Source organism: Apis mellifera, linkage group LG10, assembly GCF_003254395.2.
Source record: "Apis mellifera strain DH4 linkage group LG10, Amel_HAv3.1, whole genome shotgun sequence".
Lineage (NCBI taxonomy): Eukaryota > Metazoa > Arthropoda > Insecta > Hymenoptera > Apidae > Apis > Apis mellifera.
In genome coordinates, this window is record NC_037647.1 from 5,933,172 (window position 1) to 5,946,349 (window position 13,178).

At 24.8% G+C, this 13,178-nt stretch overlaps 1 protein-coding gene across 1 annotated transcript; it reads right to left on the reverse strand.

Annotated features, from left to right (window-relative positions):
• Positions 1-891: 891 nt before the first annotated feature.
• Positions 892-12,698, reverse strand: LOC100577758 (G-protein coupled receptor moody). The gene is made up of 5 exons (XM_016914519.2): positions 12,159-12,698; positions 10,269-10,478; positions 5,855-6,093; positions 5,348-5,660; positions 892-1,875 (listed from the first exon to the last, which is right to left on the reverse strand). The coding sequence occupies exons 2-5, from the start codon at positions 10,476-10,478 to the stop codon at positions 922-924; spliced, it is 1,716 nt and encodes a 571-aa protein (XP_016770008.1). The 5' UTR covers positions 12,159-12,698; the 3' UTR covers positions 892-921.
• Positions 12,699-13,178: the final 480 nt, after the last annotated feature.

Genomic DNA, 13,178 nt, shown 5'->3' on the forward strand with positions numbered 1-13,178 from the left:
GGATACAAACTATTCCTTTGCTTATAATCTACTTTAAATTTGCTCAATTGAATTTATTATATCGAGATAAAATTTCAAAATTTCATCGAATAATAAGATGATTTTTTTGAATATTGAATAATAATTGAAATATTAATAAGAATAATATTTGAAATATTATAAATTTAATATAATTAAGCAAATTGGTTAAATTAGCATATTATTTTTTTTTTATAAAAATTGATAAGAATTTAAATTCGATTATACAATAATAATAAAAATTAATTTCTATTTTCTAATTATTTTTTTGTAACATAATTTTTTTTATTATACTTAATAGATATATTATATTACTTAATTAATCGTAGTCTTTTGTGTGTACTTATTTAAATTCGATAAAATATAATGTAAATGTAGACAGTGTACCTATTGTTTTATTAATAAATATTTTTAACTAAGAAGATGAAAGATCTCTTATATAGTTTATGAATTAAATCGTAAATCTTAGTTTTTATTATATTTTTAGTAGGTACACTGTTAAATATTTTTATTATTTGTTATTGAATGTTATTGGTATTGTATTAGTACTGCATATGTAATTAAAATATACATTAAATTGTAAGAATGAATAAATAATATTTTTTTTAACGAAATACTTTTCTTATTTATTATTTGCTACCTAATATTAACATATAAATTATTTATTATAAATATTAATTCGAAGTCGTAAAAGTCGTAAATTTCTATATTTTATTAATAAAAATATATTAAATTAAAATTAAAATTTAAATAATGATTTTTTAATATATTTTTATTAATAAAGTATAGAAATTAATTTCTCCTATTTAATGTAAAAATTATTGACTAAAAATGAAAATTATAAAACTTACAAATTATAATTATTCATATGATGTCTCAAACAGGAACATATTCAAATATTCTTTATTTTTTAGTTGCACGATTGGCTCCAAATTCATTTTTACAAAGTAACACATTTTTATAGGCGCTCCTGTACTCAGAGCTCATCACGACGTAAACAACAGGATTTATACAAGTGGTCAAATAGATCAAGATATAACCCGCGATGTTTAATCCTCTCCAATCGATGGAATCCTTAAAAATCTTCGTAACGGTGATAGGTAAATAACAAATGAGAAAGGAGGAAAATATCACTAGAATCATCTTTAACAGCTTCTTGTCTTTATTGCTCATCCTTGGTGGTCCATCAGGATTCCTAAACTTTCTGACACTCCTAAATCTCGATTCTCTACGAATAATTATAGGTTTCTTCTTCGTCGATCGATCAGGAGTGTTTGATTTCGAGTCATCGTCATATCGATCACTATCTGTTTTGGAATTCAATCTTTGCATCCAAAGAGCCGATTCTATGAGGAACGAGGCTCTACTCGTCGTTCTCTCTATTTTATTCCCACTATTTGTCGAATTTTTCTCTGTCGATTCTTTGATTTTGGTACAATCGTTTGAAGAAACTGTTTCCATTGCTTCAAGATCGTCCACATATGGTATATCGTCTATTTTTATTACTAGATCAGGTCTCGATTTATCACAAATTTCGACCATTGTTTTAACTGATGTATCGTTATTCGATTGATTAACTTGCTCTTTGCTATTTTTTTCCCATCTCTCTGCTTCCATCATCTGTTGTACCTTCTCTTCCTCGAATCCTGAAATTTCTCCCTTCTCTACATGAGTTTGTATCCATGATGATTGCTCCCATTCCTCGATCGCCGATCTTGAAGGACTGCGAGAATAGTTTAGTTGATTAAACGACGTTTTGGTGCACTTTGAAGAAAAGTTTGGGCACAAAACATTCGTTGTACAATTGGAGCTTAAAATTGACAGTTCTTCCTCTTGATTCCTGATTGATGTAGGTCTCTATAATGAAATGAATTGGAAAATATGTATATCATTTGAAGAAAGACAGAGGAAAAATAAAAATGATCGATTTCTAATGTATTACAATTTATTATTTATCATGATATTTGGATATACTATTTAAAATATTATATTATAATTATATTATATAGTATACAGATATATAAAATATGACATGTATAGATAATAAAATTTAAACTGGAACACAAAATATTTAAAACTTGTAAATATTGCTTGAGAAACTCAATAAGTCGAAAATATATATAATAATATCTATATTTTATACATTACGATTTAATTGTATTGTAATTGTGAAAGAAAAAAGATAAAAATATGTTTTATTGATATATTCTATATTCTAATTTATAGTTACGCGCCGAAAGTAAGATAGACAAGGAAAGCAGATAATAAGAAAAGGACAGAGATAGAATAAAAGTACTGCCATCAGCGCCATCTTCAGAGTGCCGCAAATGAAACACAAAAAGTAAGGACAGAAAATAATAAGAGAAAGATAGAGATAGGTAGAATTTATCGTTAACTCCATCTGTGAAGTTTCAAAGATACTTCTTTAATATTGTCTTTCTCAAAAATTTGGAGAGATGGCAGTCACATTTAATTCTTACTCTACCTTATCTTTAAAAGATGTTCTAAAGATTATCAAGAGATAGCGGTATAGAATTCTTCCATTCTACTTTATCCTTCTTTTAAAGAAATATCTTTGATATTCCAAAGATGACGCTAGTAATCAATTTTTATCTATCTCTATCCTTTTCTTACTATTTTCTGTCCTTACTTTTTATGTTTCATTTGCGGCACTCTGAAGATGGCGCTGATGGCAGTACTTTTATTCTATCTCTGTCCTTTTCTTACCATTTGCTCTCCTTGTCTTGCTCATTATTACATTTGCTCTGCGAAATTTACACACATTTACACAAAATTAATTTTATTATCTTGCTCGATTAATCTCTTGATTAACATCTATTTAATTCAATTTAGAAAATATATGTACATAAAATTTATATAAATATATTTATATTTATGTAAATGCAATATATAATAAATATATTTATACTTATATATATTTAAATTTATATAAATATATATTTAATTTATATAAATAAATTAATATTTAATATTTAATATAAATTAATATAAATATTTATGTCATATTTATATATAAATAAATATAAATCTATATAAGAATATAATATAAATTTATATATTTATAATTTATATAAAATTATATAAAATATAAAATTATATAAAATTATATAAAATATAAATATATTGATAATATAAATAACAATATTATAATTATATGTATATAAATTTAAATATTAATTTATAAAAGTTTAAATATATATAAATATAAATTTATGTAAATTAATATTATATAAATATTAATATGTTTATATATATTTTATGTATATATTTTGTAAATGGAATCAAACAGATTTTATTAATATTGTTATTCAAGAGATAAAATAAAAAAAATAATAAAACTAATCATATATTAAATTATTTTTCGAGTTAAGTTAAATTTTGTTGAGTTTAAGTTAAATTTCGTAAATACCACAATGAGTAAGACAAGGAAAACAAATGATAAGAGAAGGACAGAGATAGAATAAAAGTACTGTCATCAGCGCCATCTTCAGTGTGCCGCAAATGAAACACAAAAAGTAAGGACAGAAAATAATAAGAGAAAGATAGAGATAGGTAGAATTTATCGCTAGCTCCATCTGTGAAGTTTCGAAGATACTTCTTTTACATTATCTTTCTTAAATATATCAAGAGATAGCGGTCCTTGTTAATTCTTATTCTACCTTATCTTTAAAAGATGTTCTAAAGATTTTCAAGAGATAGCGCTGTAGATCAATTCTTCGAATCTACTTTATCTTTTTTTAATGAAATGTCTTTGATACTTCACAGATGGCACTAGCGATAAATTCTACCTATTTCTATCTTTCTCTTATTATTTTCTGTCCTTACTTTTTGTGTTTCATTTGCGGCACTCTGAAGATGGCGCTGATGGCAGTACTTTTATTCTATCTCTGTCCTTTTCTTATTAGTTGTTTTCCTTGTCTTACTCATTGCGGCATTTGCGAAATTTATGTGCTGGAAAAATAACTTAATATATGATTAGTTTTATTATTTTTTTTTGTTTCATCTCTTGAATAACAATAATAATAATAATAATAATAATATTAATAATAATAATAATAATAATAATAATAATTATTAATAAAATCTGTTTGATTCCATTTACAAAATATATGTATAAAAAATATATAAATATATTTACATTTATATAAATATAATATTAATTTATTTATATAAATTTATATTTATATATATTTAAATTTTTATAAATTAATATTTAAATTTATATACATATAAATTATATACGTATAATTATATACATGAATATATAAATATATTTATATTTATTTAAATATAAATATTTAAATAAATTTTATGTACATATATTTTCTAAATTGAATTAAGCAAATGTTAATTAAGAGATTAATCAAGAAAGATAATAAAATTAATCATTTATTCAAGTTTTACATGTGTAAATTTCGCAAAGCAAATGTAATAATGAGCAAGACAAGGAGAACAAGTGGTAAGAAAAGGACAGAGATAGAATAAAACTACTGCCATCAGCGCCATCTTCAGAGTGCCGCAAATGAAACACAAAAAGTAAGGACAGAAAATAGTAAGAAAAGGATAGAGATAGATAAAATTGATTACTAGCGTCATCTTTGGAATATCAAAGATATTTCTTTAAAAGAAGGATAAAGTAGAATGGAAGAATTGATCTATGCCGCTATCTCTTGATAATCTTTAGAACATCTTTTAAAGATAAAGTAGAATAAGAATTAAGTATAACTGCCATCTCTCGAAATATTTGAGAATGAAAATGTTGAAGAAGTATCTTTGAAACTTCACAGATGGAGCTAGCGATAAATTCTATCTATCTCTATCTTTCTCTTATTATTTTCTGTCCTTTATTTTTGTGTTTCATTTGCGGCACTCTGAAGATGGCGCTGATGGCAGTACTTTTATTCTATCTCTGTCTTTCTCTTATCATTTGTTTTCTTTGTCTTACTCATTGCTACATATACTTTGCGGAATTTATGCGCTCAAAAGATAATTTCAATATTTGATTAATTTTATTATCTTTTTTATTTAAACTTTCGATTAAAAATCTTAATAAAATTTTTTGTGATTCAATTTATTATTTATATATTTATATATATTTATACATTTATAAATATTTATAATTACAAATATATATATATATAATATATATATATATATATATATTTATACATTTATAAATATTTATAATTACATATATATATATATATTAATTTATATAATTTTTATAATATAAATTTATATTTATATAAATTTTTTTCTATTATAATTTTATGTAAACTAGATTCATTTATTTTTTTTTATTACTCACCTCCTGATTAATTTCAATTGGATCGATACTAGCATGTATATGTCGTTTTCTACTTTTAAACGCTGTTTTGCGAACAATATAAAAAATCCTTGCATAACAAACAACGATCACAATGCAAGGTATCAAAAAAGCAACGAAAAAGAGGAATTCCTTTGGACTTTGTCCATTTATATCTGGAAGAATGGAACACGAGCCGATGGCAACATCTAATCCAAAACGACCCCAACTTTCAAACCATGTAATGATGAGAATACCAAAAACAGCGATCCATATACCCAAAATCATTAGTATTAAATATTTTGGTTTATATATTCTGTAAAAATAAAAATAAATTTTATAATATTCAATAATCTATAATTATAAGCTTACATTTAAATAAAAATATTTTCTAAACTAATATATATATTTTTTAATCAATTATTAATTATTTTACTATACGAGATTGTTTCAATTTATTCTAAAAGTATTATATTATTTATTATATATCTGAGTATTTAATTTGCTTACCTAGGATAAAGTCTAGGATGACTAATAATAATGTAACGATTAATTGTAATTGTCAATATTGAGAAAAGGCTTACTGCAACCAAGCCATATCTCAATAAAGGAAACAATCGACACAAAAATGGTCCATGCTGCCAAGAACTATGCCAAAACGTAGACGTAGCAAGCGGAAGATTGAAACAACAGAACATTAAATCCGAGATCGAGAGATTCATTATGAAGATCGTTGTGGCGTTTTTTAACTGTAAATAGCAATGATATATACAATAATTTAATAATTATATGTATATATATTAATTATATATATATTATAATGAAATAATTATATTATATATAATTAATATATATATATATATATATATATATATATATATATATATATATATATATAAATTATTTTTAAAGTTTTATTCAAATTAAGAAATGTTAATTCTTGTGATTTTGTGAATAAAAAATAAAAAACTATAAATTTTCTATAGTATATAAAAAATTTTAAAAATTCTACATTAATTCTATAGTAAAATTGTCTCCTACAATAATATTCTCGATATTGTTTTACAACGACGATTTTCAATGAAAAAAAAAATTATCTCCACGATTAATACTATTAATTTTACAAAAACTTTCATTATGCTTATAAAAAATGCATTTTAAAAAAAAATCTTCTAAAATTCTATAGCAAAATTGCCTCCTACAACAATATTCTCGATTATTTTACAACGACATTTTCGATGAAAAAAAGAAACAATGCACGATTAATAATATTAATTTTACAAAAACTTTCATTATGCTTATAAAAAATGCATTTTAAAAAAAATCTTCTAAAATTCTATAGTAAAATTGCCTCTTACAACAATATTTCCGATAATATTTTACAACGACATTTTCGATGAAAAAAAAAATTATCTCCTACAATAATATTCCTGATATTATTTTACAACGACATTTTCGATGAAAAAAAAAAATTATCCCCTACAACAATATTCCTGATGTTATTTTACAATATATTTTCGATGAAAAAAAAAATTATCTCCTACAATAATATTCCTGATATTATTTTACGACATTTTCGATGAAAAAAAGAAATGATACACGATTAATAATATTAATTTTACAAAAACTTTCATTATGCTTATAACAAATGCATTTTAAAAAAAATCTAAAATTCTATAGTAAAATTGCCTCCTATAACAATATTCTCGATTATTTTACAACGATATTTTCGATAAAAAAAAAGAAACAATGCACGATTAATAATATTAATTTTACAAAAACTTTCATTATGCTTATAAAAAATGCATTTTAGAAAAAATCTAAAATTCTATAATAAAATTGCCTCCTACAATAATATTTCTGATATTATTTTGCAACGACATTTCTGATGAAAAAAAAAATTATCTCCTACAATAATATTCTCGATATTGTTTTACAACGACGATTTTCAATGAAAAAAAAAAATTATCTCCACGATTAATACTATTAATTTTACAAAAACTTTCATTATGCTTATAAAAAATGCATTTTAAAAAAAAATCTTCTAAAATTCTATAGTAAAATTGCCTCCTACAACAATATTCTCCATTATTTTACAACGATATTTTCGATGAAAAAAAGAAACAATGCACGATTAATAATATTAATTTTACAAAAACTTTCATTATGCTTATAATTGCATTTTAAAAAAAATCTTCTAAAATTCTATTAAAATTGCCTCCTACAACAATATTCCCGATATTATTTCACAACGACATTTTCGATGAAAAAAAAAATTGCCTCCTACAACAATATTCCTGATATTATTTTACAACGACATTTCCGATGAAAAAAAGAAATAATACACGATTAATAATATTAATTTTACAAAAACTTTCATTATGCTTATAAAAAATGCATTTTAAAAAAAATCTTCTAAAATTCTATCGTAAAATTGCCTCCTACAACAATATTCTCGATATTATTTTACAACGATATTTTCGATGAAAAAAAGAAACAATGCACGATTAATAATATTAATTTTACAAAAACTTTCATTATGCTTATAAAAAATGCATTTTAAAAAAAAAATCTAAAATTCTATAGTAAAATTGCCTCCTACAACAATATTCTCGATTATTTTACAACGACATTTTCGATGAAAAAAAAAATTATCTCCTACAATAATATTCCTGATATTATTTTACAACGACATTTCCGATGAAAAAAAGAAATAATACACGATTAATATTATTAATTTTACAAAAACTTTCATTATGCTTATAAAAAATGCATTTTAAAAAAAATCTTCTAAAATTCTATAGTAAAATTGCCTCCTACAACAATATTTCCGATATTATTTTATAACGACATTTTCGATGAAAAAAAAAATTATCCCCTACAATAATATTCCTGATATTTTACAACGATATTTCCGATGAAAAAAAGAAATAATACACGATTAATAATATTAATTTTACAAAAACTTTCATTATGCCTATAAAAAATGCATTTTAAAAAAAAATCTTCTAAAATTCTATAGTAAAATTGCCTCCTATAACAATATTCCCGATATTATTTTACAACAACATTTTCGATGAAAAAAAAATTATCTCCTACAATAATATTCCTGATATTATTTTACAACGACATTTCCGATGAAAAAAAGAAATAATACACGATTAATAATACTAATTTTACAAAAACTTTCATTATGCTTATAAAAAATGCATTTTAAAAAAAATCTTCTAAAATTCTATCGTAAAATTGCCTCCTACAACAATATTCTCGATATTATTTTACAACGACATTTTCGATGAAAAAAAATTATCCTTTACAACAATATTCTTGATATTATTTTACAACGACATTTTCGATGAAAAAAAAAAACTATCCCCTACAATAATATTCCTGATATTATTTTACAACGACATTTTCGATGAAAGAAAAGAAACAATGCACGATTAATAATAGAAATTTTACAGAAACTTTCATGCATATAAAAAATGCACTTTAACAAAATGTTCGAATGCAAAGGATTAACGATATTGATCGATCGTGCGGGGGCCTCTTAAGATTTTTGCACAGTACTGCAAGTTCAGGAAACTCGAAGAAGAGTACATGCTCGTACGCCCATCGAAAAGCGAATGAGAAATTATCACGGTATGGCGACCTCTTATTTGACGATCGAAATACTTTTGTAAATATACTTTCTCGACAGACATATATCCGCGTTTATAAACATATGGGTATATAATCTGTATATATCCATAAATTTGACATGTTTCGACGACTCTTATCGAAAACATAAACATACGTAAATTTTGTGAATTTCGTATTAAATTTCCCACGGCTCGTAAATTTTCTGTAAAACTTTGTAAATTTTCTTTTATAATATCGAAATGCATAATAAAAGAAATGCAATTTAAAGAAGTATGTAAATTAATTTTTTTACGATGTATTCAAAAAAAGAAAGTACTATGAATGAATTTGTTATTCATTGAGTAAATTATTTTATTTTATCATATGTGTCATGTTTATATTTATTATCTTATCGTAATATTGATACTGTAATTATCTAACTCGTCAAATCGACGGATTTCAATTTTTTACAACTATTAAAAATGTGCAGATATTTTTGATTTTGACAAAATTGATATTGAATATCGAAATAAATTATAAAAATAAATTATTGATCTATATTTTTTCCAATTGAGATTATAATTTTTTTATATTTTATTCTTTATATTTATTTTATTTTTTTAGATTGTTATTGTCTTAAATGAGATTCGAGGTGAACTACTTACTATGAACTTAATCTGCATCTAGGATAAAATAGCACTAAGTGGAATAGTAGAAATTTGAGTAACCGTAACGTGCTCTGTTCCATGTAAAAAATTTGTCATTTGGAATTTTTAGCTTCGTCATTTAAATTTTTTACTCTTACAATAGAACGAGAAATTGATGAAACATTTTATTGCAAATATTTTCCTATCTAATAGATATAAGTATTTCATTGAATATCTAATAGTTTAATAACGAATGGTAAATCTGATTTTTTTCTCTTTTCTTTGTCAAATAAGATATTTCTAATTTTAAAAAAACAACAAATAATTTAATCAAATTATTATATTATATTGGATTATAGTTAAATCATATCGTAAATTATTGAATTAATTTTAGAATAAAATTGGAATCAAGTATTCGTTATTAAAAAATATTATTAAATGAGAAAAAGACAATACACATACAATAAAAGCAAAAAATAATCTTTCATTATATTGTTTAAATTACAAGAAACACTCTGTTTCATTGATAAAGTTAATTGCAAAAAGGAAAAAAGTTTGAAAGAAAACATTTTTATACAAAAATAAAATAATAATTTTAATAAAGAAATGAGAATCTTTTAATCTAAATCAGAAAATGGAAGAGTACAAACCCTGACCTTTTTGGTGCGAAAAAGAGCGACGATAGTGAAGAGATTGCCGGGGATGCCAATGAGCATGAAAAGTATGCAACAACCGGCAGCGAAGTGCAAAAGCCATCGTGGATATCCGACGAAGAGCACCGCCGATCCTGGATCTCTGAGGACCTCCTGGATTGTCTCCTCTCTACCATTGTGACCGGTCTCGTTGCTCGCCATCCAATACTCCATCTGCAGACAGCATGGTAGACAGGTGTCGTTTTGCACAGGAGCGTAAAAACTGGACGCTTGCAAGCCATCATCACGGATAGGAAGAGAATTTTTTTTATTTCAGTTAAAAAAAATCAATTTCACACATGTGTGTATATGAAATATATGGGAAATTTAATAGAGTGTAATGTAATAACGATGCGTTGAAAGATTAAAAAAATTTTTTTAATAAAGCAACGTGAAGATCAGCAACGATATGAAGATCGAGAAATCGTGAATCTTCGAATTTAATTTTATCGAAGTGGAGGATAAAAAATTAATATTCTTTATTTATTTATCTTCTTACAAAGAATTCATATCCGAATATATATACTTACAGGATGTTAATTGTTTGTGGAACAAATCTTTTAGAGACGAAAATAAAAATTGAGAAATTGTTATATAAAAAGAAATGAAAGGAAGTAAAATGGAAATAGAAATATCTCTGTATCATCGCCATCTCATTTCGTTTCATTCAAAACAACAATAAACAAGTGTCCATCCACCAATTTTTTTTGTTTGTTTGGTTCTTTATAATTAAAGGAACAGCCGACGAATATATTTCACACTTTGTATTTTTAATACCAATTTGATAAGTGATAGCATAATTAGCAAAAGTGATAGTATAATTAGAACCGCTCCCACAATGCTGACAAGATGGAATATGTGCATGTGTATACAAGATGTGAAATCCGATATAGTACATTATTTGCAGAACATACATATTTGTTCATGACACGCCTATTTAATTCGCATATCTTTAAAAAATTCTATTACTCAACTATGTTCAATTGATACATAATTTATAATTTTACAATTTTACGTAAAAATAATCGAGTCGTAATTATATATTGTAATTCGTTTAAAAAAATTTACTTATGTTATCAAAATATTTAATCACTGAGTGATTAAATAAGAGTGATTTTATGATATTTAATACGTGAATTAAAATTATTTAATTTCATCTAGAAAAATGCTCTTTCTTCCTTTTCTCTGATCAACATTTATTTACTTTCTTCTTTTTTCGATATGATTTATTTTTTTCTTTTTAATTTCCGAAAAAGTACAATAAAGCTTTTTCGTTTCTTCTTCTCCACATTGAGTATCGAAGAGAAATCTATTTTCGCCACACGAAACGGTAAACTCTTTCAACCTAAGAGTAAACTTTACAGTCTGATTTTACCTTCCGTTCAATTTGTGTTCTTAAGGGATCGCAGAGTTCAAGAGAGAATGTCTTCAAAATCTTCGTACAGATTTATGAAGAAACTATGTTTAATAAGAGACAATCGACGTACAACTATTCTTTCCAATTTAATTATTTTAAATAATTAAATGTGATTTTATTCTTTCTTTTTTTATTGTCCTTGGATAATAAGGAAAAAATATAATATGAAATATAAAAATTTGATATAAATTTAATTTTTTAATTTTAATCAAATAAGAAAATAATGGATTCACAGTGTACATATTTTTTCGATTATTCCATCATTCAATGAAAATTATAATTCCTTATTATTTAGCACAATGTTACAAAATTTCACGATAAACGAACCAACGAATTCGTGTTTTGTCAGCTGTTTTAACTAACGCGCTCTGTTATCATCAGCACAATCCTTCCTTTCACACGAGTCCTTACCTAGAATCAACAGGAAGAGAGCTTACCTTCGTAGAAAGTTGACGATGTCATTGGTTCTGAGTTCATTGATGCGAATCATTTGTTGCCGCGAACAAAAGGAGACACTTTTATGACGAATTACATTTTAATAACCTTCTCTCTCTTCTTTATTTTATTATCATCTTATCTCTCACGATTAATTTCACTTAGATTCCGTCTGGATCTTTATCAATAGAATTTCATTTTCTTAAAAAATTTCTAAATGTTTCACTTTTTTTTTTCTTTATCATGAATATCGATAAAAATGTATAAAACGAATGTATTTAAAACACGAGCGAATTATTTGTTCAAATCAAATAAGTCTTTCACTGATTCATATACATTGTATATTATATGTTACATTTCCTTTTTTCGAGAAAAGAAAATAAATACACAAACGAGCATTCCTAGCGTGAAAAAACAGAATTAGGTGTATCATAAGGAGTTAAAGAGATTCGATATCGAAAAATTCAATATTTTCACGATTAAAATTCCACAGAGAAGTTTTTCACACTGGAAAATAAAAGATCGAGAATAGAAATCCGGAATATCTATCTTGCGGAATTCGAAAAGCGACTAACCGGTTAACTGGATCATCGAATTTCCTTCCACAGATGAGCTTTCTGGATTGTAATAAAGCGCAGGCGTGAGGTTAGTGTCCTTCACGAACAAGAGGAACATCTATTCCACCATGTGAAATTCTATTTTAGCGAGTTTCGAGAGAATCTCGTAAGTTTACGCGATGAAGTGTATACGCAAAGTGAACTACGCTTGATGAATGATCGACGTTTAATACTGAAGCGTGTTCAATATTTGGAACTTCTATCGACAATAGAATTGGCAAAATCGTTTAAAACACTTCGGCTCTTTTTCCCTCTCTCTCTCTTTTTATGAAAACATTTAGCAATCGATTTGAGAGTAAAACTTGGAAAGAAACGCATAAAGAGAATGTATAATAATCTGTTCGATCGAATAACGGTGTTGAAAGTAAAAATTGCACTCTTGGATATAATCAATCTTTAGATAAT